The following is a 14460-nucleotide window of genomic DNA, read 5'->3' on the forward strand; positions in this document are numbered from 1 at the left end:
AACCCTGGCTAATTCCAGGTGACACCTCCTATGGGAAGCCTTCTCTGCTCTTCCTTGTCCCCACTCCATTAAGGGTGGGAGCTAGCATGGAAGAACATATGGGACTTTATCTTGATAGATTTTTTTCAAGTCATGATTTCAATCAAGTCCTGTGCCAAGTTGTACTAGCATTATATCTGAGTCCTTGTCTGCTTTCCATACTGGCCTTTAAACCACTTAAACCTAAGAACCATATTTTAGTCACTCTTGTTTTCCATTGCCTTGGACCGTACCTGGCACATAGCAAGTGTCTTGTAAATGTAAAAGGTTGAATATAATTGAAAAAGCAAAGTCACTTCGCTGTTCAAAGGGGAATAATAAATGAGTCTGAGGTTCTGCCTCTAGGAAGGCTGGAGCCATCTTTGCAGCTTCTCCGCCTGCACCTGTGCTCGGCTCCTCCACGCTCTGCTCTGCAGCGGAGCCCGTCCCAAACTATGGGGCTTCAGTTCCAAGTATAGCAGTCGTCTTTTCAAAGGCTTCACACCTTTCCTGTTACATCACTTGACTGCACTTGGATGATAAAGAGGATTTCTTGGCTTGGGTACTAGGGAAGTCCAGAAATAAGCCAGAGATCAGGCAAAGCTCAATCAGGGATCTGCCTGCCTCCTGTCAGTGTTTTGGCTATACCCTTTCTCTGCTCATCAGCTTCACCCTTAGGCTGCCAGCAGAATGGCTGTAACAATTTGAGGCTCAGGGTCACAATGACAGTATCAGAGGACCAGAAATTATATCTGAAGAACTAGGTTCTATTTTCCCAGACCAGTGTCTTATTGTACTGAATTGGATAACGTTCCTTTTCTGAGACAATCCCTTTGGCTGGGAAATGTCCTACACTGACTGGCTTAGATGTGGTGTCCTGAGGATGGATAACCTTTAGAGTGATCCGTCCCTTGGAACTGGGGTTCTGGTCAGCTCCCCTTAATGTGTGTGGGCTGCCTGGGAGAGAGGTGGAAGCCAAAACAAAAAGCAGGGTAGAGAGCTAAGGGGAGGAAAATGGCTCAGTGCCCACTGCGCCAGGCAGTGCTCACCCTACCCCCCAAATCCCTCCTCTTCTGGTTCCTGGTAGGTTATAGCAGAAACCTTGGAATTGGGGGGCTGTGGAGTCATGAGAAAAGGTGGTATAGTCCAGAGTCAATTCAACAATGTGTGTGGTTGGGTGACATGATATGGATCAGTGGCATGTTAGGGTGCCCTGTTGCTTCTCTTCTGCTAGTGCAGTAGGGAGTGGATTAAGCCTCCATGTTGTGCCCTCAGCACCTGTCCCTAAAACAAGCATGGTGTCCTTTTGAGGCTTTGTAAATGTTTTTCCAAAGGAGTAGTAGATAGGGGTAATAACAATAGCTTTTTCCCCCATCTCCCTGATTCTCTCATTCATTTTCTCTTCTTCCCCTAGGCTCTGTAGAGTAGCACAGAGGCTGATGCATCCTTATGCTAAAAGTGAGGGCTTTCCTGGGAGACCAGGCTGTGGGCCACCCCCACTCTGAGAATGATGACTGGTTCTCACTGGGCTCCGGCAGGAGGACTTTTTTTTCTCCAGTAGCTCAAAGTTTTGCACTGTTGGACCCATGACCCTTCTGACTACTCTGTACCTTCTTGTCACCTCTAGATGTTCGACTGGATAAGCCACAACAAGGAGTTATTCCTCCAGAGCCATACGGAGATCGGCGTGAGCTACCAGCATGCTCTAGACCTCCAGACACAGCACAATCACTTTGCCATGAACTCCATGGTGAGTAGAGGGCCTGCTCTCTGTACTGCCTCTGGGGGCTGGGCAGTGGGGGTGGGAGGACCTGGGGGGGGAGGAGAAGAAGGAGGGAGGGGTGGAAATAGACTTGAGACCTGAGTGAAAAGGAGGAACTCTAAACATGCGGATTCTGTAGCATTCTGTGGGGATGTGTGCAGGACACATGGCCAGCCTGCTGTTCCTATCGCAGATTATGGCTCCATTTCTGCCTCTAGACTCTGCTTTACTTGGTGAAAGAAAGGTGCTGGGATTGTAGAAGGCATTTGCTCGGCACAGGACTATAAGGGAAAGTCACCAGTTCCACTCTGCTGATTTAACCAACATTTTTGGGTCCTTAGCATATGCGAGTGACTGAACTGGGATGGTGTGGGACCACAGGCTCGTTGGAAACAGTTGAGTGAATTGGGGTTGTTTAGACTGGAGAAGGGCAGCCTAAAGGGATACATAATTGCTGCCTTCAGATATATGAAGGTTTACCTTGGAGAAAGGAGGGTAGAATTGCTTTGTGTTGGTCTAGAAGGCAGAACTGTGGGGGAGTGCAGTTGGAAGGGGAGGCAGGATGTAGCTCAGGCGGGTGGGAGGCCCTGGGAGCTAGCAAACTCCCCAGGTTGAAGAGTGTTCAAGCAGATGCTGAATTCACAGAGATATTTGCTAGCTGTGTGGCCATATGGAATTTATTTCTCTGGGCTTCAGTTTCTTCGTTTGTAAAATGGCAGTAATAACTACCTTATAAGGTTGTTGTGAGGGTTCAATTAGTTAATTGTAAAGCGGTTAGAGTTGCGCCTGGTTCATAGTAAGTTATCAGTTAATATTGGTGTTATAATGATGATGATGATGATGATGATGATGATGATGTAGAGGTCTAGTCCAGATAAAACCTATGATCCTTTGTAAACCTAACACTTTGGGATACTGTTTTTTCTGTGTGGTTGCCCCAAGACTTTATTTCAAAATCTTGTCTGCCCTTTGAACCTGCTTTATTCAAAATGCCTGTAGCCTAATTTTTCTCTGACTTACCTCCCTCTGTTCTTCTGCCAGCTCTTCCTACTTGTGCTCCTGGTCAAAAAGAATAACTCCACTGCCACTCCCCGCCCCCGCCGCCCCCCCCCCCCCCACACAAACACCAACCCCACCATATATCTGAACACCAAAGACACCTTCTTATTTCAGCCAGTGGTGCTGGGAGGGGGGGCAAGTGTTAGGAAAACATAAAACATGGAGGATCACAGAGGCCAGGAAGGGAGTTTCATTTTCTACCAGGTTGTTTTAAATATGCTATGTACTAAATTTCATGTCCTGAAGAAGAAACCATTTGGCCTTAAGTTGTTCAGTGTCTAGTTGGGGAAATAACCCAATCATGATGTAGCTTGATATATGCAGTGATAGAGATATGCTGAGTTAACAAGAACTCTAATATCTCAGTGGTTTAAAACAATAGGGATTTATTTCTTGGTCCTACCATATGCCCATCACTGGCCGGTAGGAGTTCTGCTCATCAAGGTCACTGGGGACTCAGGCTGGCAGAGCAGCCGCCGTCTCACATGCTGCTGGTTGCCCCGCACTTGCTGGCTCTGAAGCCTTCTGCCTAGAAGTGTCACATGCCACTTTTGATCACATCTCATTAGCTGACATCAGGCATACGGCCACATCTAACCTGCTGAGTGGAGATGTATGTCCTACCATGTGTTCGGGAGAAGAGAGCGGGGTATTTGTGAATAGCCCTAATGACTAGCACAGGGAACCATAGCAAGGTGTAAGTCAGAGATGATCATCATGAAATTAGCATAGCAAGAGAACTGTGGCTACAGAATAGGAGGTTGTAGGACCAGGCAAGGAAAACATCAACACTGATTTTGTTATCAGTTTTGCCTACAATAGACTTGTGTCTTCATCTAAATGTAAAGACTCATTTCCTTCTAACTTGTCTCCTATAATTATGTCTCATCCCTGGCTCACTTTAGTCACAGAGGAGCAAAGCAATTGATCACAGGTGATTAAGAATGTGAACTCAAATCTAGTCAAGTTTGATTATCTGGGTGCCTTGTGGACATCCCCTGGTGAATTTTACAAATTCTGTGCCAGAATCTTCATGTCACCCAACTGCTTGGCCCTGAGGCAGACAAACTCATTTTAGTAAGAAGCAAAGACAAACATAATTAGGGAGGTAACTCTGCTACCAAGCCCCTCAAAACAATGAACTACAAAGCTAAATAGAGCCTTTGGCTTTGAATTATCTGCACCACTGCTCTTCTCTGTTAATACGGATCACTGAGAGTTAATGGCACAACAGAAACCTTTCTCATGACAAATTTACTTTGGAAGTCTCCATTTTCAGGACAAAAACAAGGGAGGGAATTTACTGAAGGGAAGCCTCTTGTGGAGCTGGGAGAGAGAGAAGAGATTTAATATACAACAGCTAATTAGCATGCTCAGCCCATCTCATAGTCTCCAACGGCTGGCTGTGAAGGCATGCCACACTCAGAGGCCTCCTTGGACTGATTAGGTTGGCTTTCCTCTCTGGCTGTAGGGCAAGGGAAGGGAAATCCCAGGGTTGTTTGATCAAACTGCCTGGGCACCAATTCTTTATAAATGTGGCTTTGTGCCTTTGTTAACCAGTAGGTTTACAGGTTTGTTATTAAAAACAACTCCCACAAAGAGGGATGTCAGCATCCCAAACAGGTGAAAGGAGAGAATTATAGACTCCTTTTCTCTGGCCTGAGTGATGGATGTTGCTGTCAAGAAACAGATGAATGCAAGCAGCCACTCCTGGAGCCCAGTGACCATAGAATGATCAGCTACTCAGGGGAAGTGTGAATGTGGATTGTTCTGTAAATTTACTGAGGCATTTCTGTTACTGTTCTTGGAAATTATACACCCACCTATACATATGCCCACAAATCTGTCCATGTAAAGGTACATGTAGCATACTTTGATTCAGGTTATAGGTAAGTTCTTTGGTATTGAATCCTCTTTTACTGCTGAAATAGGTCAGTGATTCCATACCTTTTGGGAAAGTCACAGACCCCCTTGAAATCTAATAAGGGTTGTGGGTCCTTTCCCCAGAGTAATGTGTATATGAACACATTTTTAAAAGATAATTTTAGGGGATTCAAGAGTATCCTAAAACTTTTCAGTCAACCTTCCCAGTTTAAGATCTTAACATCATGACTTCCTCATTCGTTCATTCATTCCACAAATAATTAAGAATCAGATACTGTGCTGGATATTGGGCAGATAATAGTGAACAAAAGAGAGATGGTCTGTTCCGTGGAGGTTCCAGTGTAGAGACAAATGTTTAATAAATAATCTCACCAATAAATATATAATTATAAACTAATAAGTCTTAGATTGGAAGAGTAGTTATGCTATGATAGAGTGTAATAAAAGGATCTCTATTTAAATGGGGGATTCGTGTACATTTAAAAAAATTTTTTTTACATTTATTTATTTTTTGAGAGACATAGAGAGACAGAGCACAAGTTGGGGAGGGGCAGAGAGAGAAGGAGACACAGAATCTGAAGGAGGCTCCAGACTCTGAGCTGTCAGCACAGAGCCCGATGTGGGGCTCGCCCACAAACCATGAGATCATGACCTGAACCAAAGTCGGATGTTTAATCGACTGAGCCACCCAGGTGCCCCTCATGTATATTTTTAAATTGACAGTCAACTCCGACTTAAAGCTCTTTTTTTTTTTTTTACTGATAGTAATTAATGTTCTGTGAATTAGTTCTACAATGGATCAAAGAACTTACAATTAAAGAAGCCCCAAGTATGTTGTTTTATAAACAAAAGTAATCAACTTTATCTGTTTTCTAAGTTTTGTTTGTGTCTAATTTTATATACTGGCTAAAGACCCAACTCCAGCTGAGATGACTACTACTGAGAAGTAACTACATATCATTAAATCATGGAAGAAAATCCAGAAATTTCCCAAGTTCTGTCAATGAATTGGTACCAATAAAGGCCATGAATTATTAACACACCAAGAGTGTGGGAGTGATACCCTACTGCATAAGGTACATGAGCAACTCTGAAAGAAAAAAGATTAAAATTGGTCCATCTTTGAATTTTTGCCACAACATGTTCTTTTACAGTTCCCACTGGGGAATCCTAGTTTTTTTGAATTTCAAAATAACAATGATAATAATAATAAAAATATCCCACCTACATAACCTAGTAAGAAGATATTCTCTGGTTTCTTACAGTGCCTCAGATAGCCAGGTTTCTTAAGCTCTCGGGGGCACTCTTCTTGCTTAATTTTGCCTGCTGCTGTGGGAGCCTTTCTCACAAATTCTCTTTCCTCTGAGTGTGGGCTTTTCCTCTGATGGGAGTGTGGACAGATGGAAGTAGGGTTGAGCTGTAATATGGAATAGAACAATCCCATAGCCATCCATGTTCTATTTCTTCATGAAAAACACTGACAGGAGTAAATCCAAACATAATGCAGCCTTATTTACAATTTTAATTAGCAGGTTCTTTGGGAAAAAGTAAATTGCTAATGGTTTCTGTCCAGAGTTTTAAAATATGGAATGATGTTCATTTTCTATTATTATGACTGTGAGGATTCACATTAATGATAACCATGTGCAGCTGGGTGGTAGGAATCCTTTTTGCTAGAGCATGTTTGATAGCTGCTTTAGTGCTATTAATTTGTTCACCGGAGGCACATATTCCCATTTGACTGTGTGTAAATCAGACTAATTGTAGCCAAGCCTTGGTGTTCTTTCTCTTTGTTTTGAGGAGAAATTACAAATGGTAGCACCAAGGAAAAGTCAAATCTGGTGCAAAAGAAATAAAGATTCTGAAGTGGGTCTCCTGCCCCCAATTTGAAAAGCCTTGTTCTGGGATTATCTGTCATCTTTGATGCTTGGCATCCCCAAGCCATGATGCTGCAGCAAGTCCCCAACCCCAAATAGGGAGCACTTCCTATAATGACAGTATTTCTAGATTTCAGTGTAAATACACACACACACACACACACACACACACACACACACACACACACTGTTGTGATGTTTAAGTAGCCAGTGTTTGATCCTACCATAGCTGCAAAGCCCCTTGGTAGATAAAGAACCTGCTTAAAGAAGAAGAAAAAGATGAAGAGGAGGAGGAGGAAGAGATAAATCTTATCTGTTATGCATTAGTCTTTTTTTTTTAATATTTTTATTTATTTTTGAGACAGAGACAGAGCATGAGCAGGGGAGGGGCAGAGAGAGAGGGAGACACAGAATCCGAAGCAGGATCCAGGCTCTGAGCTGTCAGCACAGAGCCTGACACAGGGCTTGAACTCACAGACTGTGAGATCATGACCTGAGCTGAAGTTGGACGCTCAACTGACTGAGCCACCCAGGCGCCCCTGCATTAGTCTTTATAGTACAATTTTTTTTTCCAAAGATTCACATAGTAAGCTTGCTAAAAACTCCATTTCTTTTGGCTTGCACCCTAGTCAAAGAAAATAATAATCTCTGGAGGATGGGCCCCCAGGAACCTGCATTTTTAACAAGATTCCCCACGTGATTTATATGCACATTAAAGCTAGAGAACTATTGTTCTGTGGAATCTATATGTATGAAATAGTCACCCTCTAAAATAAAGCACTGCAAATTCTGAAAGATAGTGCACTTCCAGCATAACAGCATGAGAAACTCCACAGATCCAGTCTTCAGTGAAACTGGTGAAAATTATTTTATTTTATTTTATTTTATTTTATTTTATTTTATTTTATTTTATTTTAAATTTTTTTTAAACGTTTATTTATTTTTGAGACAGAGAGAGACAGAGCATGAATGGGGGAGGGTCAGAAAGAGGGAGACACAGAATCCGAAACAGGCTCCAGGCTCTGAGCTATCAGCACAGAGCCGGACGCGGGGCTCGAACTCACAGACCGCGAGATCATGACCTGAGCCAAAGTCGGCCGCCTAACTAACTGAGACACCCAGGCTCCCCAAGTGGTGAAAATTATTTTAAAAGAACCATTTTAAGTCTCTGGAAATGGTCCTAAGTGCATTCAACAAATGAAGAGATGCATATTCAAGAAAACTACTAAAACTCAATAAGAACGTTGAACCTATGGTATCTGACCCAAGATCCTCTCTCTCCCTTTCCCCTCCCAGTTCAATAAGATGAAATTGCCCTCCAAACTGGTACAACCAAGAACACAGGGCCCCTGGCTCCCAGTTGAAGACTGTCATTACAGGACATTTCTTATCCTATTTAAAGTTACCTGTTGCTGAAGCCAAATTCCAGTGAATGTGGCCAAGCAAAGAGGACTCCTTCTTCTGCCTAGCTCCTACTCAGGGAACAGAGCTCTGCCATAGGTGCAACACTGCTGAGAATTCTCAGACTCCAGTCTCCCTTGCCCCAGCTTGTAAGACAGAGATTCCAGGCTGGGAAAGGCAAACGGAGGCCTGAGGCTACTCATCCCATTCACTGAGTGTTCAGCTACTAAATAAAGTAGGGGTGTCAGTCAGGAACTATACTTTTATCCCTAACCCCAGCTACAGAGCCATGGCTCAGAGATTTTGCCTGGGAGTAGAAACAAACTAAAACTAAGAGCTTTAAGTCTTTTCCCAAAGGAACTGACCTCATTTGCAACAGAGTGGAGAAGTTTAAGCCAACAGCAGTCTCAAAAATACCCTTAGGGAGATTCTGATGGAAAGCAATTGGGAGATTGGTAGAGTCATTGGAGATATGGGATAAACAGTAAGCAGGCTAGTGTGCTGGAGAGAACTGGGGAAAGAGACTTCCTGGAGCCAGAACAGATCTCAAACACTGCCCTCACAGACTGTCCCTTCAAAGGAGACTAAATTTGGTTGGATAAGTCTGTGGAGCATTTTTATGCCCCCAGGACGTTGTTGAAAATAAGAGAATAATCACCTGGAAATTAGTGGAATTTCATAGCAACGTGGTCAGAGCAAGAGAAAATTTAAGAGAGTACTACTAAGACCACTGTCATCCCAGGATGTCCATGGGAATACACAAGGCTGCACCCCCTAGGGAACAACATCAGAGGTCACTCACTATGGGAGCTGAGGTGGAAATAGTCTTCACTAAAATAGTCCAGCCAGTCACAAAACAAGTAAGCAAGCAAATAACAATAACAAGCCCCAGGAGTGGGGGACTGGAACCCTGAGTTGCTATAATATATTATCTAAAATGTCCAGTTTCCAAAAAAAAAATTAAGACACACAAAGGAACAGAAAAATATGGCCAGGAAAAAAGATAAAAACAGATAAAAAGCATACATTGGAAATAGCTGGCAACAGAAACTGCCTATGAGAGTGAGCAGATGTCAGATTTGATAAAAATTTCAAACTGTCCATTATAACTATGTTTTTTTAATTTATTTTATTTTTTAGTGTTCATTTATTTTTGAGACAGAGAGAGAGAGAGAGACAAACAGAGCATGATCAGGGAGGTACAGAGAGAGAGGGAGACACAGAATCTGAGCTGTCAGCACAGAGCATGACGCAGGGCTTGAACCCACAAGCCATAAATTCATGACCTGAGCTGAAGTCGGATACTCAACTGAGTGAGCCACCCAGGCGCCCCATAACGTTTTATTTTAAAAAAATGAAACTAGGGGCGCCTGGGTGGCTCAGTCGGTTAAGCATCCGACTTCAGCTCAGGTCATGATCTCGCGGTCTGTGAGTTCGAGCCCCACATCGGGCTCTGTGCTGACTGCTCAGAGCCTGGAGTCTGCTTCTGATTCTGTGTCTCCCTCTCTCTCTGACCCTCCCCCGTTCATGCTCTGTCTCTCTCTGTCTCAAAAATAAATAAAAATGTTAAAAAAAAATTAAAAAAAAAATGAAACTAAAGGAAACAATGATTAAAGAAGTAAAGGAAGTTTTGATGATAATGTCTCCATAAACAGAGAATATCACTAAAGAGATGGAAATTATAAAAATGAACCAAAAGGAAATTCTGGATTTGAAAAATACAATTACTGAAATGAAAAATTCACTAGAGAAGCTCAGCAGTAGGTTTGAACTGTCAGAAGAAAGAATTAGCGACCTTTAAAATAAATCAGTATAAATTATACAATCTGAAGAATAGATAGAAAAAACACAGAGCCTCAGAAAAATATGGGCTACCATTAAGCACACCAACATATGCATAATGGGAGTACTAAAAGAAGAGGAGAGAAAGAAAGGAACAGAAAAAAATATTAGAAGAAATAATGGCCGAAATCTTCCCAAATTCACTGAAAAATATTACACAGCCAAGGAAGTTTACAAAGCTGTAAGTAAGATAACTGCAAAGGCATCTACAAACAGGTACACCATAGTAAAAATACTGAAAGCAAAGACAAAGAGAAAATCTTGAAAGCAGCATGAAAAAAGTAACTGTTACAAGGGAACACAAATAAGATTAATAGCTGATTTCTCATCAGAAACAATGGAAACCAGAAGGAAGTGAGAGAATATATTAAGTGCTCAAAGGAAAACACTGTCAACCAAGAATCCTATATCCAGCAAAGCTTTCATAAATGAAGGTGAAATAAAGATATTCCCAGATAAACAAAGATTGAGAAAATTTGTTGTCAGCAAACAAACTTTATGATAAACAGTAAAAGAAGACCCTAAACAGTAATTTGAATCCACACAAAAAGACAAAAAGTACCAGTAAAGGTAATTATGTAATTATAAAAGACAACATAAATGCATATGCCTTCTTTTTCTCTTAATTGATTTACAAATTAATTGTATAAAATAATAATTATAAAATGTGCTATTGGGCCTGTAACATATAGAAATATATTTTCCAGTAACAGCACAAGTTGGTGAATGAGAACAAAGCTGTATTGGACTAAGGAAATTACTTCATATGGTAACTTGAATCCACAGATGCAAATGAAAAGACGCAGAAATGATAAATAAGGAAGTTAATATAGCAAAAGCTATAAATATATACTTATTTTCTTTTTTTGTTTCTGTTTCTTTAAAAGACATATATAAAGGGGTGCCTGGGTGGCTTAGTAGGTTAAGCGTCCACCTTCGGCTCAGGTCATGATCTCACAGTTCATGGGTTCGAGCCCTGCATTGGGCTCGGTGCTGATAGCTCAGAGCCTGGAGCCTGCTTCATATTCTGTGTCTCCCTCTCTCTCTGCCCCTCCCCTGCTTGTACTCTGTCTCTCTGTCTCTCTGAAAAATAAACATTAAAAAATATATTTTAAAAAAAGACATATATAAAAATTGACACTATAACAATCTAACCTTAAATTTATAGCATTTATAGATGTAATGTATATAGTAATAATAGCACAAAAAAGAAGGAAGGGAATAAAACAATATAGGAATAAGATTTTTATATCTCACTGGAATTAAGTCAGTATACATCTGAAGCTGATTCTGATAATGGAAGATATATATGGTAAGCTCTAGAACAGTGGCTAAGAAAATAACTCAGAGAATATAGTGAAAAAAATCAGTAAAAATATTAAAATGCTACATTATAAAATGATTACCTAATGCAAAAGAAAGCAGTACAGGAAAAATAAAGGTATAAAAAGTGTGACATAGATTAAAAGTAAAATGGCAGACATAAATCCACCTATATCAATAATGACATTAAATGTGAAAAGGGTAACCACTCTAATCAAACGTAGAGATTGTCTGACTGAATTTTTAAAAAAGTACAAGATCCAACTACAGATTGTCTATAGGAGACACACTTCAGATTCAAAAATTATAATGCATTGAAAGTAAAAGGGTGGAAAAGGATATATTATGCAAACAACAACCACGAGAAAGCCAGAGTGGTTCCACTAATAACAGACTTTTAAATAGACTTTGAAACAAGCAAACAAAAAAGTGTTACTAGAGATACAGAGGGACATTTTGTAATGATAAAAGGGTTACTCCATCAAGAAGGTATAACACTTATCTGAACATATATGTACCTAGCAATACAGCATCAAAATACATGAAACAAAACTGACAGAAATGAAGGGAGAACACAGTTCAACAATAATAGCTGGAGACTTCAACACTCTCACTTTTAATAATGGACAGAACAACTAAGCAGACGATCAGCAAGAAAATAGAAAACTTGAACAAGGAAATAGAGGCTATAAACCAATTGACCTAACAAACATCATAGCATACTCTATCCAACAACAGCAGACCACACATTCTTTTCAAGGGTACATGAAAATTGTCCAGGATAGATCATATGCTAGGTCATAAAACAAACCTCAATAAATAAAAAGGATAAAAATAATACAACGTTCTCTGGCCACAATGGAATAAAATTCTCAATCAAAAACAGAAAGAAATTTGGGAAATTTTGCAAACATGTGGAAATTAAATAACATACTCCTAAATATACAATGGGTCTAAGAAGAAATAAAAAAGAAATTGGAAAATACTTGAAATGAATGAAAGTGAGACATAACTTATTAAAACTTACAGGATGCAACTAACAGTGCTTAGAGATAAATTTAGAGATGTAAATACCTGTGTTAAAAAAATTCTCAAATTAATAATCTAACCTTCCACCTTAAGGCACTGGAAAAAGAACAAAGTAAACCTAAAGGAAGCAGGAATAAGGAAATAATAAAATTAGAGTTGAAATTAATGAATTAGAGAATAGAAAACAACATAGAAAAATCAGTGAAACCAAAAGCTGGTTCTTTGAAAAGGTCAACAAAATTAACAAAACTTTAGCTAGATTCTAGGCCAAGAAAAACAGAATTACTAGATCTGAAGTGGAAAAGGAGACATTACTACCAACCTTACAGAAATAAAAAGGATTATAAAGGAATATTACAAATAATTGTATGCCAATAAATAGAAACTTAGATGAAATATACGAAAGCCCAGGCCCAGATGCCTTCACCACTGAATTCTGTGAAACATTTAAAGAAAAATTAATACCAATTTTTCAGCAGCTTTTCCAAAAAATAGAAGAAAACGCTTTCCAGTTTTCTATTATTCTATTCTATTATTATTCTATTATTCCAGTAATTCTATTATTATTAGAATTCTATTATTATTCTATTATTATTCTATTATTATTCTATTATTCCAGTAATACCTTGATGCCAAAACCAAAGAGCTCACTCAAGAAAGCTACAGACCAATATTGCTTATGAATATGGATGCAAAAATTTTCACCAAAATACCGGCAAACTAAATACAGCAACATATAGAAAAAATTATATGTCATCACCAATTAGGAATTATTCCAGGATTGTGAGGTTAGTTTAACATCAGTAGAATAAAAAACAAAAACTACACGATACTCTCAGTAGACTTAGAAAAAGCACTTGACAAAATGCAACATCTTTTCATAATAAAAACATTCAACTAACTAGGAATATAAGAAAACTTTCTCAACCTGATGAAGAGCACCTATGAAAAACCCACAGCTAATATCATACTTACTGATTAAAGACTGGACACTTTCCACCTAAGATTGGGAACAAGACAAGGATGTTTGGTCTTGCTACTTTCTATTCAATATTGGAAGTTCTAGCCAGGGTAATTATTGAGGAAAAAGAAAAGGCATCCACATTGGAAAGGAAGAACTAAAACTATCTCTATTCTCAGATAACATGATCTTTTTAAAATATTTTATTATTTATTTTGAGAGAGAAAGAGTGCACATGTGCTAGCAGGAGAGGGGACAGAGGGTGCAGGGGAGAGAGAATCCCAAGCAGGCTCCATACTCTTAGGGTGGAGCCCAATGTAGGGCTCGATTTTACAATCCATGAGATCATGACCTGAGTCAAAGTCAAGAGTCCGTTGCTCAACTGACAGCCACCCTGGTGCCTGTAGATAATATGATCTACATATGGAAAATCCTGAGACATCCACCAAAAAAGTATTAAAGTAGTAAATTAGTTCAGCAAGGTTGCAGGATCTACAACCGATTTACAAAAACCATTTGTATTTCTACATACTTGTAATGAATAATCTGAATATGAAATTAAGAAAACCATTCTATTTAGAGTAGCAGGAAGAACAACAAAATACTTGGGAAACTTTTAACAAAAGAGTTGCACAGCTTGTACTCTGAAAACTACAAAACATTGTTAAAAGAAACTAAAGAACTAAATAAACGGAAAAAACGTCTCATATCCATGGATTAACAGACTTTTTATTGTTAAGATGGCAATGAACCTACAGATTCAGCACATTTTTATCCAATTCCCAGCTGGCTTGTAGAAGCCAATTCTAAAATTCACATGGAATTACATGGGACCCAGAATAACCAAACAATCTTGAAAAAGTTGGAGGATTCATATTTCCTGACTTCAGAATTTTGCACAAAGTAGTAGTAATCAAGACAGTGCAGTACCAGCATGGGACAGACATATAGATCAATGGAACAGAATTGAGAGTTCATAAATAAACCCATATGTCTGTGGTCAACTGAGTTTTGACAATGGTACCAAGACCATTCAGTTTGTAAAGAATAGTCTTTTTAACAAATGGTGCTGGGACAACTGGATAGCCCTGTGCAAAAGGATAAAGTTGGACACTTTCCTCACATTAAATTAAAAATAAATAATTTGGACTTCATCAAAATCAAAAACCTTTGTTCTCAAAAAGATATAATCAAGAAAGTGAAAAGATAACCCACATAATGGAGAAAATATTTGCAAGTCATTTATCTGATAAGGGACTTGACTGTAGAATATATAAGGAATTCTTACAACTTAATAACAAAAA

At 39.4% G+C, this 14460-nt stretch overlaps 1 protein-coding gene across 6 annotated transcripts in view; it reads left to right on the plus strand.

The window, feature by feature from the left end:
• Nucleotides 1-14460, plus strand: part of KALRN (kalirin RhoGEF kinase) — a 520685-nt gene that overhangs the window by 110562 nt on the left and 395663 nt on the right. For all 6 annotated transcript variants that reach the window (XM_042998400.1, XM_042998401.1, XM_042998403.1 and 3 more), the window contains one exon: nucleotides 1646-1768. In XM_042998400.1, coding sequence (XP_042854334.1) covers nucleotides 1646-1768 — 123 coding nt within the window. The remainder of the gene's footprint in view (nucleotides 1-1645; nucleotides 1769-14460) is intronic.

The sequence above is a fragment of the Panthera tigris genome, chromosome C2 (assembly GCF_018350195.1).
Source record: "Panthera tigris isolate Pti1 chromosome C2, P.tigris_Pti1_mat1.1, whole genome shotgun sequence".
Lineage (NCBI taxonomy): Eukaryota > Metazoa > Chordata > Mammalia > Carnivora > Felidae > Panthera > Panthera tigris.